Consider the following 17,973-nt stretch of genomic DNA (forward strand, 5'->3'; position numbering starts at 1 on the left):
AAACCTCACCACTGATCTGACCCCTGAAGTTAAAATTATTCGAAATGCACAACTATAGAGGTAATGTCCATGTACTTTGTAATGCAATCCCGCTGTGGTTATTTTCACAACTGCGGATGGGATGGAGGTCTTAACAGACGGAGGTGGGAAATAAGAAATTACAAATACTTTGTTACTTGGTGTTCCAAAAGGCGTCATACTCAGTCCACTTATTTTTACAGTACAGGAATAAATCATAATGCAAAAACTTCCTTATTCATTTTTTATATTCAGATGTATGTTTTTACTATACTTTATACTATACTTTTTCAAAAAGCAAAGTATTTCTATTTGTTTTTGGAAGGAGGCTGGAACCAATGAATGGCATCGCCATTTATTTCAACGCGGAGATCATTTGGAATTGTGAGATTTTAGCTTGTGATCCAGTGGTTAGCGCGTCGACGTCACAGTGCAACAGTTCCGGGTTCAATTCCAGCTTCAGCCTCCATGTGTGGAGTTTGCATGTTCTTCCCGGGCCTGCGTGGGTTTTCTCCGGGTACTCCGGTTTCCTCCCAGATTCCAAAAATATGCATGGCAGGCTGATTGAACACTCTAAATTGTCCCGAGGTGTGAGTGTGAGCGCGGATGGTTGTTCGTCTGTGTGTGCCCTGCGATTGGCTGGCAACCGGTTCAGGGTGCCCCCGCCAACTGCCTGAAGACAGTTTGACCTTGCAACAAATGATTTCTCCTGCCATTTTTTCCTATTCAACAAATAGTTTTAGAACTGTGTTACCTCAGCTCACACCGCATGATTGTGTGAATAAACACGGTGGCGAAAATTCCAATTCCATGATATCAATTTGACGTCATTAAAATGTCATCATCCTAGTCTATTGTTTTAATGAGCTGAGCTGAATCGTGTTGACCTGACAGATGCCAGATGGATCACATCCATCACTTTCATCTTCATCGCTGCAGAAAACTTTATTTTCATGGACAGGATTTTTGGGCGGCTACTTGTGTCACATAAAGCAACCCGAACTTGCCTATCCCTTCGTAAAATGGAAGGCATGTGTTTTTGATGTGACAGAATGAAACCACAGCTTTTATGATGACGTAAAAATAACACTAACCAATAATAATAATTTAGAAATGGAACTGAAAATGTAGGCAGACGCTGGATGTTCCACTTTCGACATCCGATGACACCAGTTTTTGGCAGTTAAGTGTATTTTTAATAGTATTGTTTACGGATACATTTTTTATTAAATAATTAAATGCAGACATTGCCTTTTTTGACCTAATCTCAATAATTACACACAGTGTTGTGAAAAGGTATTCACCCCCTTCCTGATTTCTCTGTTGTTTGCATATTTATCACACACAAAGTTTTCAGTTCATCAAACCTATTTTAACATCACACAAACAAAATAGAAAGCAGGAAGGAGGAAATACATGCACTGTGTGCGTGTGCACACCCAGATCACAAGAAAAAGGAATAATAAAAAGAATACAGTAAACTCATAAATCCCAGCAAAAGAAATAGTTTTGGCAAGGAGCTCCCAACAAAAAGGCATAGCGTTGATTAGTAGATCCCGAAATGATTGGGGAGATGTTGACAAAAAGGAATATGATTCATCCCTTGATTCAAAACTACTCAAAGTGACGACTATTTTGTCCAATCGTGCTGACTTTGAAGACCGCAGATGATAATATGATATAATTATTTCACGCAGGGTTTGAAAATAAATAAGTCAAATGGTTTTGGCAGCATCAAAATTCCTTGTCTGACTTGACTTGAAGCTTTGATCCTTCTCCAGTGTCGTCTTCTTCATTTTTTTTTCAAAATCTTTTGAAAGAAATGTATAACATCTGCATGTATTATTACTCCGTGGGCACTGGAGCCAAAGACAGACATTTGAACAAATTGTAAGATTTGAAAAACACTGCTGCGCACTGTGGTTCATGCTATGTCAAAATGGGCTAAGAATGGACCACATGTGCATTTGGGAGTGAGCCATTAGTGTTGTTAATCGCCATGGCAAAATGACGGCTATTTTTGAAAGATTTTTTTTCCAGTAAGTAAACAAGTCCTTTTTTAATGCAGTTGAATGGCCGTCAATTATTGGCAGGTTTGGCTAATGGCGGACTAGCCTGACTTTCAATCCCGCTTCCACAGTGGGGAACAATTGTAATCTGTTCCACTGTCCGTATCCCTCATCCTCTACAGCAAATATTTGTGTAATGTATTTTTTTTAACAATGATTGTCCAAAAAAACCCGACAATAATAAAATCATAAAATAGAATGTGAAGAATTAAACGATATCAACCACATATTTTTGGCGCCTTGGCCACCTGGGGGCAGTATAATACGGGAAAAGGTTTGACCATAACCGTGATTTTTAACCATAATTTTGGACAACAGAGGTCATTGATTCCTCGTTTCATTCACTCGACAGTTTTCCAACTAGCCACAAGATGTCAGCATTTAGTCACGGAGAATTAAGACGGCGCTTGCGTGCTGAGAAAAGTCTGTTTAAAACACACATTGACTGTTTACTTAAAGAGGAAGTGAACAACAACAAGAACAACAAATTAACAAATAAGTGAGTTCCAAAAATTCCACCTCTGTCAATGACTGCGAAGGAAACAACTGTTTTAATTTAATCAACTTAAAAAAAACAAATAAAATCGGGTAAATAAAAGGTTAATATTACCATAATTGTTACTATGAAGCATTAAAAAAAAGATGATTATCCAATGTGCTTGAATATAGCAGTCTAAAAATATGTGCAAAAATGTAGATTGTTCAAATAAAGTTGGAACTGATAAAGAATAGCAAAAAGGAGGGAGGATATAAATGAGAGAGATGCTTCGTTTCACTTCTGTTGCCCCTTGGAAAAGCCTGAAAGCAGGAGGTCTTGGACCAGGAGCCCCGCGTTCCTCACATTCCTGCTTTGTGATGTCACAGCCTGTTGCCTTCATGGTATATGCGAAAGCTGGGAATTTTACAATGCTCCTACTTCTGTTTGTTAACTTTCATAAATGTTGTTATTAACAACGCTTTTTGTAACAGTTCATATTCATTGCAAATTTGAATGGAAGATAGGCCCTTCCCAAAAATATAGTAAAAATATAGTAAAACATCAGAGTCTGGATGTGGTGGAGGACCACCTCTTTTCGCCTGTCGTCACTTCCTCATGGCTCCCAGTCACCGGGTCTAGGTGATTTGATGGGGCTGCCATTGGAGCATTTTCCATCAGAAGAAAGTTGCAATATAGACACGCTGTGTATTTCTTTGAACCTTTTAGGGGTAAGGTTTGTCTATTAAAAAAAAAGTCATTTCCGAGAATTTGTTTTGACATTTTAACATAATTTGTATGTTTGTGTGCGTGTTTGCGAGACAAAAAGTTGTGTACATATATTGCAAGGTTTCCACTTTCAAGAATTGCCAAGCTACCGACATTACGTGGTGTTTGTGAACGCACCCAGACAACCTCTCTCTCTCTCTCTCAGCCCCCCCCCCCCCCCCGTGTCCAGAACGCCCCCGCGGGGCTAGCAGGGTCTCCTTCGGTTGGCCCGCATAGCCTAGCAAACGCGTCGCAGCGAGACCACAACACCACGTCGCTGAAACGCCGCCCGCCACGGCCAAGTTAGCCCAGTCGTGGAAGCGCTTTTCATCTTTATGGTGACATTCAACACCGAATTGGGCGCGCTGAAAACTTTTTTTCTCAGTTTTTTTACTGGAACAATCGACTCGAGTTGAGATTTACCGTCCTCCGAGAGTCCGTCGCTAAATCCAGAGTTTCACGTGGAAATTTAATCCATACTGGATGGGGATTATGTTTTTGTTGTGAGGAAAAGAACGAGACGGAGGGAACACTCCCCGGGACGCATCGGCATGTAGCGGGGTGAGTTTGACTAATTCCAAGTGTTTGTTTGTGCTACTTTTTGATGAGTGTCGGGTTGGGAAGACCCCTCCCTCCCCAAAACATAGGCCAAATGACTGGGCCACGTAAGGAAAGGAGACCAGGCATCCCAAACATTGTCACGCCTTGCTTCCCACCCCCTTCCAAGACACGTTATATTCAAGTGCATTTAAATTGAACAAAAATGAACATTTTTACTCAAACTAAATGACTGCAGGCGCTTCGGATAGTCAGGAAAAACCCGGAGACAAGGGTATACATCCATCCATCCATTTTCCGAACCGCTTGATCCTCACTAGGGTCACGGGGGGGTGCTGGAGCCTATCCCAGCCGTCTTCGGGCAGTAGGCGGGGGACACCCTGAACCGGTTGCCAGCCAATCGCAGGGATCACAGAGACGAACAACTGTCCGTCTACACTCACACTCACACCTAGGGACAATTTAGAGCGTCCAATCAGCCTGCCATGCATGTTTTTGGAATGTGGGAGGAAACCGGAGCACCCGGAGAAAACCCACGCAGGCCCGGGGAGAACATGCAAACTCCACACAGGGAGGCCGGAGCTGGAATTGAACCCGGTACCTCTGCACTGTGAAGCCAACGTGCTAACCACTGGACTACCGGGCCGCCCCTGGGGCGCATATACATTGTTAAATAATTCCTCTAAAATGACACTCGAAGGAGCAGTCTATCACCTGAAGCTTCAGGGTTAATTCTTAAAATGTACACACACAAGCAGTGGAGCAGCCTATCACATGGAGCTCCACTGAAATCGTTCAAAAATAAGTCAGCAGTGTACTACCTGGAGCATCACAGTTAAAACTGTCTAAGATGACAGCCAAACGTCAGTCAAAAATGTCACTCTTTGGGGAACAGGCTTTAACTTGGGTCATCACCATCAAATTGGACAAAAAACGTCAAGTTCAATGGTTAAGTCAGCCGATAGCCCAAAAAAAAAAAAAAAGATCGTCCTGGCCAGTCTATCACCTGAAGCTCAATTGGTGAATCAGTAGAAATTATGCAGTTCATAACCTGGAGCTGCAGAAAACAGTCAAAGGCAGAACCAAGGGAGAAGACTCTCACCTGGAGGTTCATGCATAGGTCAGTCTAAAATAACAGACAATGGGCAGTCTATCACCTGGAGCTTGAAAGTGCTTAAATTAATAATGCTTAAATTAATCTAATTTGATAGTCAAAAATGACATTGTCAGGGGAACAGTCTATTACCTGGACCTTTAATTTCACATTACCAAAAAAATGACAGCATCTTATCACCTGAAGCTTCACAGCGAATGCAGTCATAAACGACAATTAAAGGGAGCAGTCTATCACCCGGACCGTCACAGTCAAATCAGTTGAACATTTTTCATTTGGTCCAAATTTCTTTGTTGTTTTTGTTTTGCAATATATAACAATCAATCACCTGTGGAATCCGTTACTAGCCCAGAGTGTATCATTTACACACTGGGATTTAACTGATGATGCTTATTTGTATGTATGTTGCATAACTCTTGACATGTTTGTATGCGTATGCATGTGAAAGATGTGTTTGGACATGCACCAATAACCTGTAAAAAAAAAAAAACACGTGCATGCACGCACACAAATATCTAGAGGCAAATATAGCCGCAGGAGGCGTGGGCCCTCAATACACACACACACACACACACACACACACACACACACACACACACACACACACACACACACACACACACACACACACAAAACATTGACATCTGACTGCGTATTAAGTCCAACAGTATGCTGTGTAAATTACATGGTGCCAGGGCCAGTGGTTTTGGGGGAATATGCAAAAGTTTTCTGGAGAATTTTAAAGCTCTGAAAAATTCCAATCCCTTGGCAGCGCCAATTTAGCATAGAGACACGGCAGCGGGGTGGGCGCAGAGTCGATGCATTGGTGGTCTGCGTATTTTGGGTTAAGTTGGTAAAAATATTTTGAAAAGAAAAATATCGCAGATGAACATTGTCTGGTTGTGTGGTGGCACCCTGACAGGCGACAATACAAAGCGTGTTCAGACCTGTCCCGTTCTTATGTATGCTACTTCCCAGTTGCAAAATGGTGGCATGTCAATCACTGCCGGCCCCGCCCCCTTGTGATCGTAGCGGACCTGCACGCCACCAAAACAAATATGTGGATCCACCTGAGCTCACAAAAGCCAATAATACACTCTCATTCGCTGACTCCCACACGCATTTCAAGTCACAGGTACTACAGTTTTAGAGTGTAAGGATGGTGACCCCATGTGGTCAAATTATACCTGCACCTCACATGCATATCTTGAACTGGTTTTGTAATACAGTATCAATTATTTTTGTGACGATTGATTTTGACACAACAATGTTAAAGGGTGCAAAAAGATAATCGCGTTTGGTATGCAGGGACGCAACAGCGTTTTGAACTAAAAATCAAGCTTTAGGTACCAAATAAGCTTCAGTGGTAGCCGAGTAGATGTAAACAGAAGTGATGTGTTAATGCAAACCAGGTGCCTGTGTTGTAAGGTTCTACTTTTGCTGGTAAGTGAGATGTGCTTCCCAGGCGGAGTAGTGGGGGACGACGGCTTTGGGTTGGTGGGAATGTCATGGAAAAAGTGAACAGCGCCGTGGTTTGGCGTGACGACGAGACGCGGTGCCGGGGATGGTGTCCTGTGTTCGTCGCTGTTTACTTTTCCCTGCTTTCCGTTCTTCTTTGGAACGACTGGAACAACATGATAAGAAATGTCGCACCTCCTCAGTTTCCCACCAAATGTTTCACTCTGCCCACTCTCTGTCGTGTCTGTGTACTGGCTTGTGTTATTACAGTATAGCTGGGGTTCGAATTTGCATATTCTTCTTTGGAATAATTTTAGAATTGAGTATTCTATCGACTCTTCCATCGATTGTTCAAGTGTACATATGTGATGCATATTTTTATTTTTGTCCACTTGGGGTCACCATTCTCACCGACTACTATATAAACTATGACTTTGAGTATGTATAACTTTAAAGGCGTGCTTGGCCTGGTGAGTGACGTGGGCGTCAACGACTGAGAGCGTACAATCCGTATTTTGAATGACTCTGTGTGAGTTTTGGCAAAGGACCGCTTGGGGATGACAGAGACTGCATGAACATTTTCGTTTCACCATTAAAGTGAACAAAAATTTTATGTTTAATAATTATCGCAATGTCAGTGCTAATTAATGTTAACCTGTCTACGGTGTTTCACAGTGTATGGCAGCATTATTTGTGAATATATGGCTTGGTTGAAAATGGTGGCGTTTAAAAAAAAAAAAAATCCAATTCATCCATTATCTAAACAGCTTATTCTCATTAGGGTTGCGGGTGTGCTGGGGCCCTATGCCAGCCAACTTGGGGCGAGAGGTTAAGACGTTTAATGATATTACGGATCAAGATATCAGGACTGGCGTCGACTTGTAAGAAGCCAGCGGGTATGCGGGAGAGGAGTCAGGCGGCAAAGCACTTAACCCATTTGTTGTGCTACAGCGCTCATGTGTAACAGAAAGGGAGGGTGGGCGGGGGGGGGGGGGCTGCTGGTCATCGTTGGTATTTGAGTCCCAGACGAGACACACAGATCAGATTGATTGAGTTATACATGCTACACTTGTGTCCTCGACGAACATCTCAGCGGTGCGCAACAAAGTGCTCTTTTGTTGTTGTTCCCGCCTTTTGTGCGGAGCTAAATGGGACTAAAACGACTCGCCCGAGTGGGAGAACTGTGTCCCAAGTGCAGACATGTCCATGGATGCATACTGTTCGTCATGATTACCTTTATTGACCATCCAAAGCCAAATTTTGCATGTGTAATGTAATGTTTTGGTCTGGTTCATTCTTGACTCGTGGCGAAACATCACACCACATACTGTAAGGAGTGGCTGTCTTCAGGCTCCATTTCTAACCTTTTGGCAGCTGTTTTTACGTTGCATAACATGGCTGTCAAACATGCAGTCAACATGGTGCCGGCATCATTTCTTTTACTTTTCTGCTCCCACTTTATTTTATACACGGCAGGTTGCCAAAAGCCTTCTTCTCAATGTCACTCAGTGAACTTTGGCATTTGTTGACTTAATGGATGTTCTTTTGGAAAATGTAATTTAAAAAATAGTTCTGTTTTTTTTTTTTCAAATTAGTTCACAAGTTGACCCGGGCTCAAGTTAAGTATCACGCTAGCTACCTAGCATGATAGCGTTACTTTTTAATGACAAGCTACAGCTTCATTTTTTTTCATTTTGGCATTACAGAATTTGCTCGTTAATTAGCTTTTTAGATTTTCAAGTTAGCTATTTTGCTTAAGAATTCTTTGGGGAAAAAAACAAATTAAAAAGGCATTTCAAGATGATGTTTTGCTAGTTAATTAGCTTTTTAGATTTTCAAGTTAGCTGTTTTGCTTAAGAATTCTTTGGAAAAAAAAACAAATTAAAAAGGCATTTCAAGATGATGTTTTTGTAGGAGAAATTATTTTTCAAGTGACTCAAATAACCCTAAGCCAGCTGTTTAGCTAGCATGATGGCATTACTCTTTTTCCTGGCAAGCTACATCCTCACTATTTTTCCCAATATGGTCCAAAGAACAGGCAGTGCAGGAAAGTGTAAAACGTTGAGGAATTCAAATCATTTCAATAAGCGATAAAGCATTCACGGAATTAAAGGGTAAATTGATTCTCATTTTCATTTATTCAAATATTTATTGATGTAAAACGAGGAAACACGCTAACGTTTTAGCTCCATCAATCACATTGAAACAACAACACAAAAAAAAAGAAAAATCAACAACACAACAAGAAAGGAATGTTTTCTTCTAAATTTAGCCAAAATTTGCTGCGGCGGAAAAGCAAAACAACTCCTCTCCACGCCGCAAAATTACAACGTGCAAATTCTTAAACGTACGCGCCTTTAAATAAACACTGGACCGTGACTTAAAAAAAAAAAGCTTGCTAACCTATTGTCTTTCTGTTTGTCTGTCTGGCTTGACTCAGCCGCATTCTCCGCGGCGTGACACTGATTACTGGCTTTGGAGCTGCGCTAAAGTGCCGTCTGGTCCCTTGGCTAACCTCGCACCGGGTGTGTTGTTGATCCCGTGTGTGTGTTTTTGCGGTACGCCCTTGTTAGTGCATGTCCGTGTTTGTTTGCTACACGGTGAAAGTATGCGACGCTTTTGCTGGCGTCGCCACGCTTTGCTCGTGTCCTCGCAGGTCAGAGGGGGTTCTGTAATTTAGGATTGGTAAACAGGCCATTGTTATTTACTCCTTGTTTGGTTTTGGGAGGTTCGCCAATAAAAAAAAAACATCAGGAATTCTGTGGTGGCTTTACGGTACTCCGACTGATTCAAGAATGCAAAGGCATACGGGATGGCTTTTAGCAGCATCGTCATTTTTTTTTCGAAGCTCAATCAACATTGTTATTAAGAGCCTCTTTTTCATTGTCCTTCTTCTTCCGTGCGCTTCGCACTTGGGTCAGGTGTGCTGTGTTTTCCGAGTCGGAGGAGAGAGGAATCTGGGCCAGTGTCCAAGCTGACTGTCATCAGTACGTTGCCAGATCCCAGGACAAGAAGCAACACATCCACTCCATTTGTTCTCTGGCTCCTCTCTGATCACTGGAGCATTCTTGTTACGCTCGTTCTTCGACTTTCCGTCATTTATATTCTTCCTTTAAGTGTATAATGTACTATTTTAGAGGTGTTAGTACAAATCGCCTGGTCTTTCATCTGTCTGACCACAAACGTCATCAAATCCTGGAATATTTGACATTCATCTAGCCTTTTTGAGACAAAAATTCGCCTGTATATAGTTGTTGTTATTTTTTAAACTCATTTACCACATTCATTTGTGTTTTGATTTATTCAAAATAATAAAATGAAAAATGTTGGTATTTTAAATCTCCATTTACCGTATTTTCTCGGACTATAAATTCTGGAATATAAGTCGCACCAGTCAAAAAACTGTATCATGACTAAGAAAAATACATTTCCTATATAATTAACTCCGGAGTATAAGTCACATTTTTGCTAGGAAATTTATTTTACAAAAACCGAGACCAAGAACAGTAGAACCGGCCGGGATTGGCCCTCAAAATCCCCCATACTCTAATTGTGGTTGCGCACTGGTTCTCTCCCACCATTCGAAAACTCAGATTGTTGCTCACATCTGCCGTTAGATTATTAATGTCCCAAAAAAGGAGTGCATCAAAGTGTTAGACAAAATGGAAGCAGTTCAAGCATGAGCTGCTGATTGTGAATTAGGCTGTGTTTGGAAATTAATGGGAGAGGAGCGCGCTTTGCCTCTCCACACAAAAACACTCGTAGAGTCGTGTTAGGGCATCAGAGCGAATTTCAGAATGCACCTTGTGTTGACGGCAGTGAACAAGTTCCGGTTGCATTTGAAACTTCCAGCTGCAACTTTGGAAAAGTTGTCCTTTTTAGTTGAAAATGGCTTCACTAGAATCCCACCTCACGTTGTGGACAAAAGTCGAATCCTGGTCCGTTATAACGCCTTTCGCCGCTGCTTTATCACGACCGCATGCTAGTGACGGCGGCTAACTTAGTTTACACAGTCGTTGCCATGACGACTACATCTTCATATTCTTGTACTTTTTTTCCCTGAATATACTGCACCCCCCCACCTACAAAATCGTACCAAATTCTCATAAGAAAAATGCGGTTGTACTTCACCACCCACAGATACATAGTAAATGTTCTACAAAGACATCAAACCTCGAAACCACTGAAGTTGTGTGCACGTGCGTGATATTACCGTAGCTAACAGTTGTTTACATAATCTGATTTCTTCTCTTGTGGTTGTAGTTGCGTGTGTGTGTTTGTGTGTGCGTGAGAACGCCGCATCTGTGTGCCGTTCCAAACGACTGCACTGTACACTACAATGTCTGGCACTGTGTGTTGGCCAGAAAACAAGGAATAAGGGTTGGCGGGGGTGGGAGAGGAAGCAAGGCCGCCTCCCACACAGGCAGATAGCAGACTTAAGAAGCTCCATTAGCTCCTCAAAGCCCAGCTGCCGCCTTCAGATGGATGCTTGCCCCGGGCCGTTTGATGTCCACTGGCGCATAGCCTCACATCTCGCCTGCTTGTCTCCCAAATGTTGCCCGTCCGTCACTGGGCCTCAACTGTTGCATCAAACTGGGCCCGCTGAGTGAACCGTTGCGAATATCGTTGAAGTGCGATGGGCCAGCACACTTGATTCTGAAGGCGCTGGACAGATTAGATTCTCATTGCAACACATGGTTGGAATCTGATTGAACTGAAAAATATATAAAGCACGCGTCGACTGGATGCAGTGTGGCGAGAGAAAGGCGAGGAAATGAAAACAGTAGACTTCGAAGTGAATCGAATTTAATTGAGCAAATATTGGAATTAGGGTTGTAAATGCAGGTCGGTTTGTCGAATATTCTTTAGCCTGACCGTCGTACAGGTAACCCAAATATTTCAGTACACGGTGTGGATCCTTCTTTTCACTTGACAAGGCCGAGCTGCAAGCTGCTCGTTTTCCTTCACCAGCATCAATCAAAAAAGGGATTTTTGGCACAACTCATTGGATCGACCGAGACTCAAGATTCTCCTGCTGCTGCAAAATGGGGACGAGTAATGGCTAATTTTATGTCGCGTTGTTGTCAGGCAGAATCCTCGCAATCTGGAAACGACCTCCCATGAGAAACCGGTTCACTGTAATTCTCTCTATCCACCAATCCATTTTTGAATCTGCTTACCGTAGCAAGGGCCGTGAGCGAACTGGAGCCTATCCGAGCTCTCTTCGGGTCGTAGGCGGGGTACACCCCGAACTGGTTGCCAGCCAATCGCAGGGCACACATAGTCGAACAGCCATTCACGCTTACAATCACGTCTCGGAGTGTTCCATTCACCTGCCATGCATGTTTTGGGAATGTGGGAGGAAACCGGAGTACCCGGAGAAAACCCACGCAGGCATAAGGAGAACATACAAAATTCACACAGGAAGGCCGGAGCCGGAATCAAACCCTGCACCTCTGCACTGTGAGGTGGACGTGCGAATCAGTCACCCACTGCGTCGCCCGTAATTGTCTCCATATTTTTAAATTCAGTATTTGGTGACACATGCTTTTTTTTCCGTCCCTAGAACCTGTCTACATCTGTTGGGAATGGGCCAGAGAGCATCTCTCCACGCGGTGGTGCGGCTGGCGTCGCCCAAGAGTGAGGGGGGCCACGGCCAACTCCTAAAGGCGGCCTAACCCTGCCCCCTCTTCCTCTCTTTCTCTTCTCTCTCTCTCTCTCTCTCTCTCCTTTCTCCGTTTCCCTCTCCCTCCATCCTCACGGTGACTTTTGAACTTGCCATGCCCTTCCGGCTGAAGCTGCGGCGCACGCGGCGCTACAACGTCCTGAGCAAGAACTATTTTGTGACGCGCATTCGGCTGCTGGACAACAACGTGATCGAATGTACTCTGTCGGTGGAGAGCACGGGGCAGGAATGTCTGGAAGCCGTGGCGCAGCGGCTGGAGCTACGTGAGGTGAGGCCTTCTCTCCTCTTTCATCTCTATCCGCGTCAAGCAATCAGGCGTATAACAGGAACGGTTGTTACGATTATTTTGTTATTTTATGTTAACTGTTCCGTAAAGCGCTTTGTTCCAGCTGCGCTATATAAATAAGGATGTATTGTATTGTTTAAAAAAAAAAAAAAATCCTGTATTTGTGCCTTGGCCTTGTCCCCGTTGATCTTTGTTTACCAGGCTCGGGTGCACTTGAAGGTGAATTTTTTTTTTTAATTTGTTATGCCAACCTGCATTCTTGCAGCCGTGGCAGCTTTTTGATCGCATTTTACGAGCGTGGAACAGCGCATGCACACAAAGCAGGTGTGTGGAACCGCCTTTCTGAGGTGTTGACACATACACACGCGCGCACACTAAATCAATGTCCTGCATGCTTATTCACGTCAAAAGGACGGTGAAGTCACACTGCGGGGTTTTTACGACCTAACACGGCGCACAGCTGTCCTCGAGGGGAAAAAAGGCCGGCGTGCTGTTTATGACAGGGAAAGTTTTGGACTGAATGATAAAAACGACGTCTGGTTGTTTGCTTAAATCAAATTTAATCAAATTAGTCCAAAAATAGGACGAAAAAAATATCAAAGGAAATTCAGAAACGATAAAAAAAGGCATGAGTAATCACGATTAATTTTCAGTTAATTTGAGTTAATTATGACAGTTGCATTTTTAATTAGATTAAATATTTTAATCATTTGACAGCTCTAATATATATATATATATATATTTTTTCTATAATAAAACTAGTGTTCTCCGGGCCTGCGTGGGTTTTCTCTGGGTACTCCGGTTTCCTTCCACATTCCCAAAACATGCATGGCAGGCTGATTGAACACTCTAAATTGTCCCTAGGTGTGGGTGTGAGCGTGGATGGTTGTTCATCTCTGTCCCCCACCTACTGCCCAAAGATGGCTGGGGTAGGCTCCAGTAGCCCCTGCGACCCTTGTGAAGACCAAGCGGGTCAGAAAATGGATGGATGGATGAAACTTGTGTTATTTATTTATGTGTAATAAAACAAGTCTTTCCCATATTCAACATTTTGTTTCAATGGAAAATATTGTTTTCCGTCGAGTTATTGTGTAATATAATGTGTAACCCTTTCAGGGACAGAGGTCACAACAGTGGACAGTATATCATGCCATCAGGTTCCAGGTTTTCATTGTCGGTGCACGGAAGGGTTCAAATCATTAAAAAGTATGACACTTTCTACATGTTTGTTTTCTGAATGGAAAAACAGCGTGGTTAACGTTCATATTTTTGGTCCTGTTTTTGTAATGTAGCGAGTGTGAAAACATATCGAGAGCCTAGAAACACTGACGTCAAACTCACGATCAGATCGGGTGGAGCAATCTGAGCCCATCTGTCTATTCTCAGTTCTCTCCATGAATCCAAAGCCAATGTTTGCCATGATATCCAACATTTCTTCTCACGTCTGTCTCTTCTTATCCTCGCCGCCTGGCTTTAGACTCCCTACTTCGGCCTGTGGTTCCAAGGGAAGACCCAGGCTCCGGCGCAACGTTGGGTGGAGTTGGAGAAGCCCCTCAAGAAGCAACTGGACAAGTTTGGCAATGAGCCGCTGCTTTTCTTCGGGGTCATGTTCTACGTGCCCAGCGTATCCCGCTTGGAGCAGGAAGCCACCAGGTAAAAAAACAGCAGCTGTGGATTATTTCTCGACATTTGTTTCTGCTACTCCCAAGTGTCCAAAACACCGGCGTCGTCTCGCTCATCCAAGAATACGGCACACCCGCATTTGAATCCGCTCTCAACGCGCAGTGTGCTTGCGTGCAAACGTTTTGGTTTGCGCGTGTAGCAGATGCGAAGGGGGCCGTCCGGAGGTCAGCAATGCGGGCGGCTGGAACTCGCACAAGCAGCGCTAACACCCAGCTGCTGAATTTGTGGCTTCTGTCTGCCTGCATGTGCAAAAAGGGTCGACGGCGGGTCAGGGCTTCTGACGTTGCACTTGGATCGAAGATGTGGTAGCGCGTGTCCTTGTGTGTCCTTGTGTGTATGAGGATATTTACGCATTTATTATATATGTGGTACATTGCACGTGTTCCCTGGTGTGCACTGAACTTTTTCTTGACTCTGTGGATTATTTCTTGCCATTCTTTTGATTCTTTTTTTTTTTTTTTTTTTTTACAAAGTGATGGTTATAACGTTGCTTGATATTTGAACACTTTTCCCACCAACACCGTTTTTGGTACCTAAAGTGTCTTTTGTGTCCTTCACACAATCTGCACATGAAAGTATAAAAGGAGTGACATTTTCACCTTGAAAAAGGCACGTTGTGTTGTTGTCCATGCGTTCCGTGAGTCAAAATGGAGCCATTTGGTCATGAGACTGACCAGCCTGACTTTGTTAGAGAGAGTGCAGGTTTATTCTACAGAGGCCAGGATCTGCTCCGCTAAAGGGCTGGTATTCCAGGAATCCCCTGCGGGCTTTATGGTGTGTGTGTGTGTGTGTGTGTGTCTATGGGCGAATTATGAAGGGGACTGAAGAGAAATGTAGGCAACAATAGTCTCCTCTCTTTCCTCCCTTTCGCTTCCTTTTAGCACGCCCGCACTGCACATGTCGTGTCGCCAGCACATTTTCATTCGAGTCCCGTATTTGGTTCTCTTTCATTCCTTCCCTCCTTTTTTCTCCTTCTTGTGTGAGTCAGGAATGTTGGCACAGCCGCCCAGCGTAGGAGGCGGACCACACATTCCTCCAAGCAGAAGTGCGGAGAGAGGGGGGGGGTGCCAGGAGAACGGGGCCGATGTCTGGTTGATACAACAGACACACACACATACATGCACACACGCTGGCTTCATCTCACACGCCTCGCAAGAATCCTCCGAGAAGCCAGCTGCAGAAGCGCTGTCAGAGGACTTAGTCACAATGCGCTGTATTGTGGGCCCCCGACGCGCCACCCGAGGCTTTGGGAAAGTCGCACCCCGCTTTTTAACACCCCCCCCCCCCCCCCCTTGCTCACTTCAAGCTTGTAAACAATCCTCACAGCCCGACTGTTTGCGTGACGTGTCCGTTTATTTGCTAACAAGCTGGCAAAAAAACGGGAGAACTTCCTTCCAGACCTCCCAAAAACAACCTTGTAATGCGCATGCCAGGCCACTAGTTGGTGATGTTCCTTTTGGAAATAAACACAAAGCGACTGCAGACCAAGTTCCTGTCCTGACAGTTTTTGTTCGAAATCATTTTGGAGAATTTCCCTGAAAGGGGCCGTCAGTGAATGAATTCAGTGATTGTGGGAGTGACGCCTTCAGTTTAAATGCGCCTTTCATTGCAATCGGGTTCACGCGGAGGTGAATTTGTCATGTAGCAGAGGGAGAGCTCGAGTGGCGGACCGAGAATGTCATTGTTTTGTCTTTTGGTTCATCCATCGTTATGTATGTGGTTATAACCTTCCCGAGGTTTTATTTATTTATTTTTTTGGGGCTTGAACTCAAGTATAATTATGCTTCGGCTCACCACATAGAAAACGATGTTGATGCTTTTTTATTGTAAACACAGAGTGAGTAACACGGCCTTTGGGTATATTGTTTTCTTGATTTCCTGCTGGCAAAACCCGTGAGTGTCAAAAATCTTTATGCAAAGCTTCAAGAAACAGTAAGAAACAGTTTCTTACTAGTTTTCCTAATTTCAATATGAATGCTATATGACTTTTGGGTTGAGTGAACGCTGGCGCGTTTTGGCTGCCGCTGCTCAACCCGTATTGTTTTGTGTTTTTTGTTATTGTAAAGTGTCCTTGGGTGTCTTGAAAGGCGCTTATAAATAAAATCTATTATTATTATTATTATTAGTTGTTACTGTTTTTGCTCTGTGGCTCCCCCTACAGGTGTGAACTATAATTATTTCGTCAAGGGTATTTCTCAAAATAAACGCGGGCCTTTTCGCTATAGGAAAATAGCTCGTAGCGGAAATGATCTGAGTTCATGGACGCTATCATTCGTTGAAGCGTTGAGCCCATTTGAAACCCGTTGCAAAGCAAAACAGCAGCCCCTACCGAAAAAGCAATCAACACTCTCTCAGTTTACAGCATGTTGTAAATGAGTTCCTTGTGTCATATTCAAGATGATCTCACGTCATGTGGCCTTCTCCACCATGTCGGGCCGCGTCCTGTGAGGATGCAGTGAACCCCCCCGGGGAGAGCGAGATGTTGCCACAAGGGGAGATTTCAGCATGAAAGCGATCCGTGTTGAATCACCACTTTGAAGCGGAGGGTCAGACTGATGTGTAACCCGACGCCCATTCTTCCCTCTCTTCCCAGCGTCCGTCCGTTCATTCATCTGTGTCTCCTTTTCCTCTGTGCAGCTGTGAAAACCCCCCCAGCATGTCTTTTTTTCCCGTCGCGACAATAAGTACATGGGATCTTCCATTTTTTAGGGAGTGAGAGCAGTAATTCAATTAAGATAGGATCCATGAAAACAACGGAATTCAAATTGACTGTGACGGGCCGTGGAATGTGACATCAGAGATTGGTCTCTAAAAACAACAGATAATGTTGAAAACCTGTGCAAAGACAGTGAACTATGTAGTACTTGCTTGTACTGATATAGCGTTTACTATTTCCCACCATTTCATGTTTTCAAGATTTTTTGTGGTGTGGCTTAAACAGCGCTTCACACCACAGGCATTGGTCCTCTCCCACTATTTAAAAAAAACCCGAGCGCCTTCTTTTGCATCAGCAATTATCGGCCGCAATTGCGATTATGGTACACTTTTAGAGTGCCTTGTTGTGAGCTGTGAGAGCTCGCACATCACAGAGAGAAAGGTAGAATCTTTCTTTCATTATTTCTTTAATTTCGAAATAAAAATTGGCGACAGCACGGCAACTGGACCGTGGTGGTGGTTTATAACTGGTGCGTCTGCTTTAGAGTGCCTTGTTGTTGCGGTATAAAATAGTGGGATATATTCCAGCCAGCCAAGGCTTTAACTCATTCACTCCCAAAGACGTTTTTAAACGTCTTTTCAGACTTGGTCCAGAATTGGCTGGTACTGAATGAGTTTAGCAGGTATATTTTCACAGATCAAACATATCAAAACATCACACCAGACGTGTTTGATTGACAGTCGAACGTGGGCTCAGCGCATTCAGCAGACACGCCTGTGGCCTTTGCGAGCAGAGTGAAAGGCAGCGAACTACTTGTCCCATGCGTCGACTTTCAAAATGAAACATTTCCCTGGAACACAAACGTTTTCCCGCCCCTGCCCGACACAACGGAACACTCCCTGCAACTGACTTACATGTACTGCATGGTGCATGGAACCCTGATGTCGCATCAAAAAAGGTCCAGAGGGACAAAGTGCGGAATCGAAGCAGCGCTTTGTTGACCGTCTGGCCTCAAAAGCCCTCAAGGCTAACAGCATGCAACGTCCTTGAAATCCTAGCTCACAGAATTTCACGGACACACACACACACACACACACTCACAGCTGTACTTTTTTGTGCCCTTGCTTATTCAACACATTTCAAATGCAGATCCTCGTGTCCTCCCACACGTCTGCCCTCATGAATGGGCCAAAGGGGGAGGG

At 43.8% G+C, this 17,973-nt stretch overlaps 1 protein-coding gene across 1 annotated transcript in view; it reads left to right on the forward strand.

Annotated features, from left to right (window-relative positions):
• The first annotated feature begins 3,564 nt into the window (after window positions 1–3,564).
• The window catches only part of LOC147187940 (tyrosine-protein phosphatase non-receptor type 14-like), a 35,488-nt gene continuing 21,079 nt past the window's right edge, over window positions 3,565–17,973 (forward strand). Inside the window, exons 1-3 of the mRNA XM_086100377.1 lie at window positions 3,565–3,891; window positions 12,027–12,414; window positions 13,910–14,085. Of these exons, the coding sequence (XP_085956503.1) occupies window positions 12,241–12,414; window positions 13,910–14,085 (350 nt within the window). The 5' untranslated portion in view covers window positions 3,565–3,891; window positions 12,027–12,240. The remainder of the gene's footprint in view (window positions 3,892–12,026; window positions 12,415–13,909; window positions 14,086–17,973) is intronic.

Source organism: Hippocampus guttulatus, chromosome 20 (genome assembly GCF_054856545.1).
Source record: "Hippocampus guttulatus isolate MCC_2025c chromosome 20, RoL_Hgut_1.0, whole genome shotgun sequence".
Classification (NCBI taxonomy): domain Eukaryota; kingdom Metazoa; phylum Chordata; class Actinopteri; order Syngnathiformes; family Syngnathidae; genus Hippocampus; species Hippocampus guttulatus.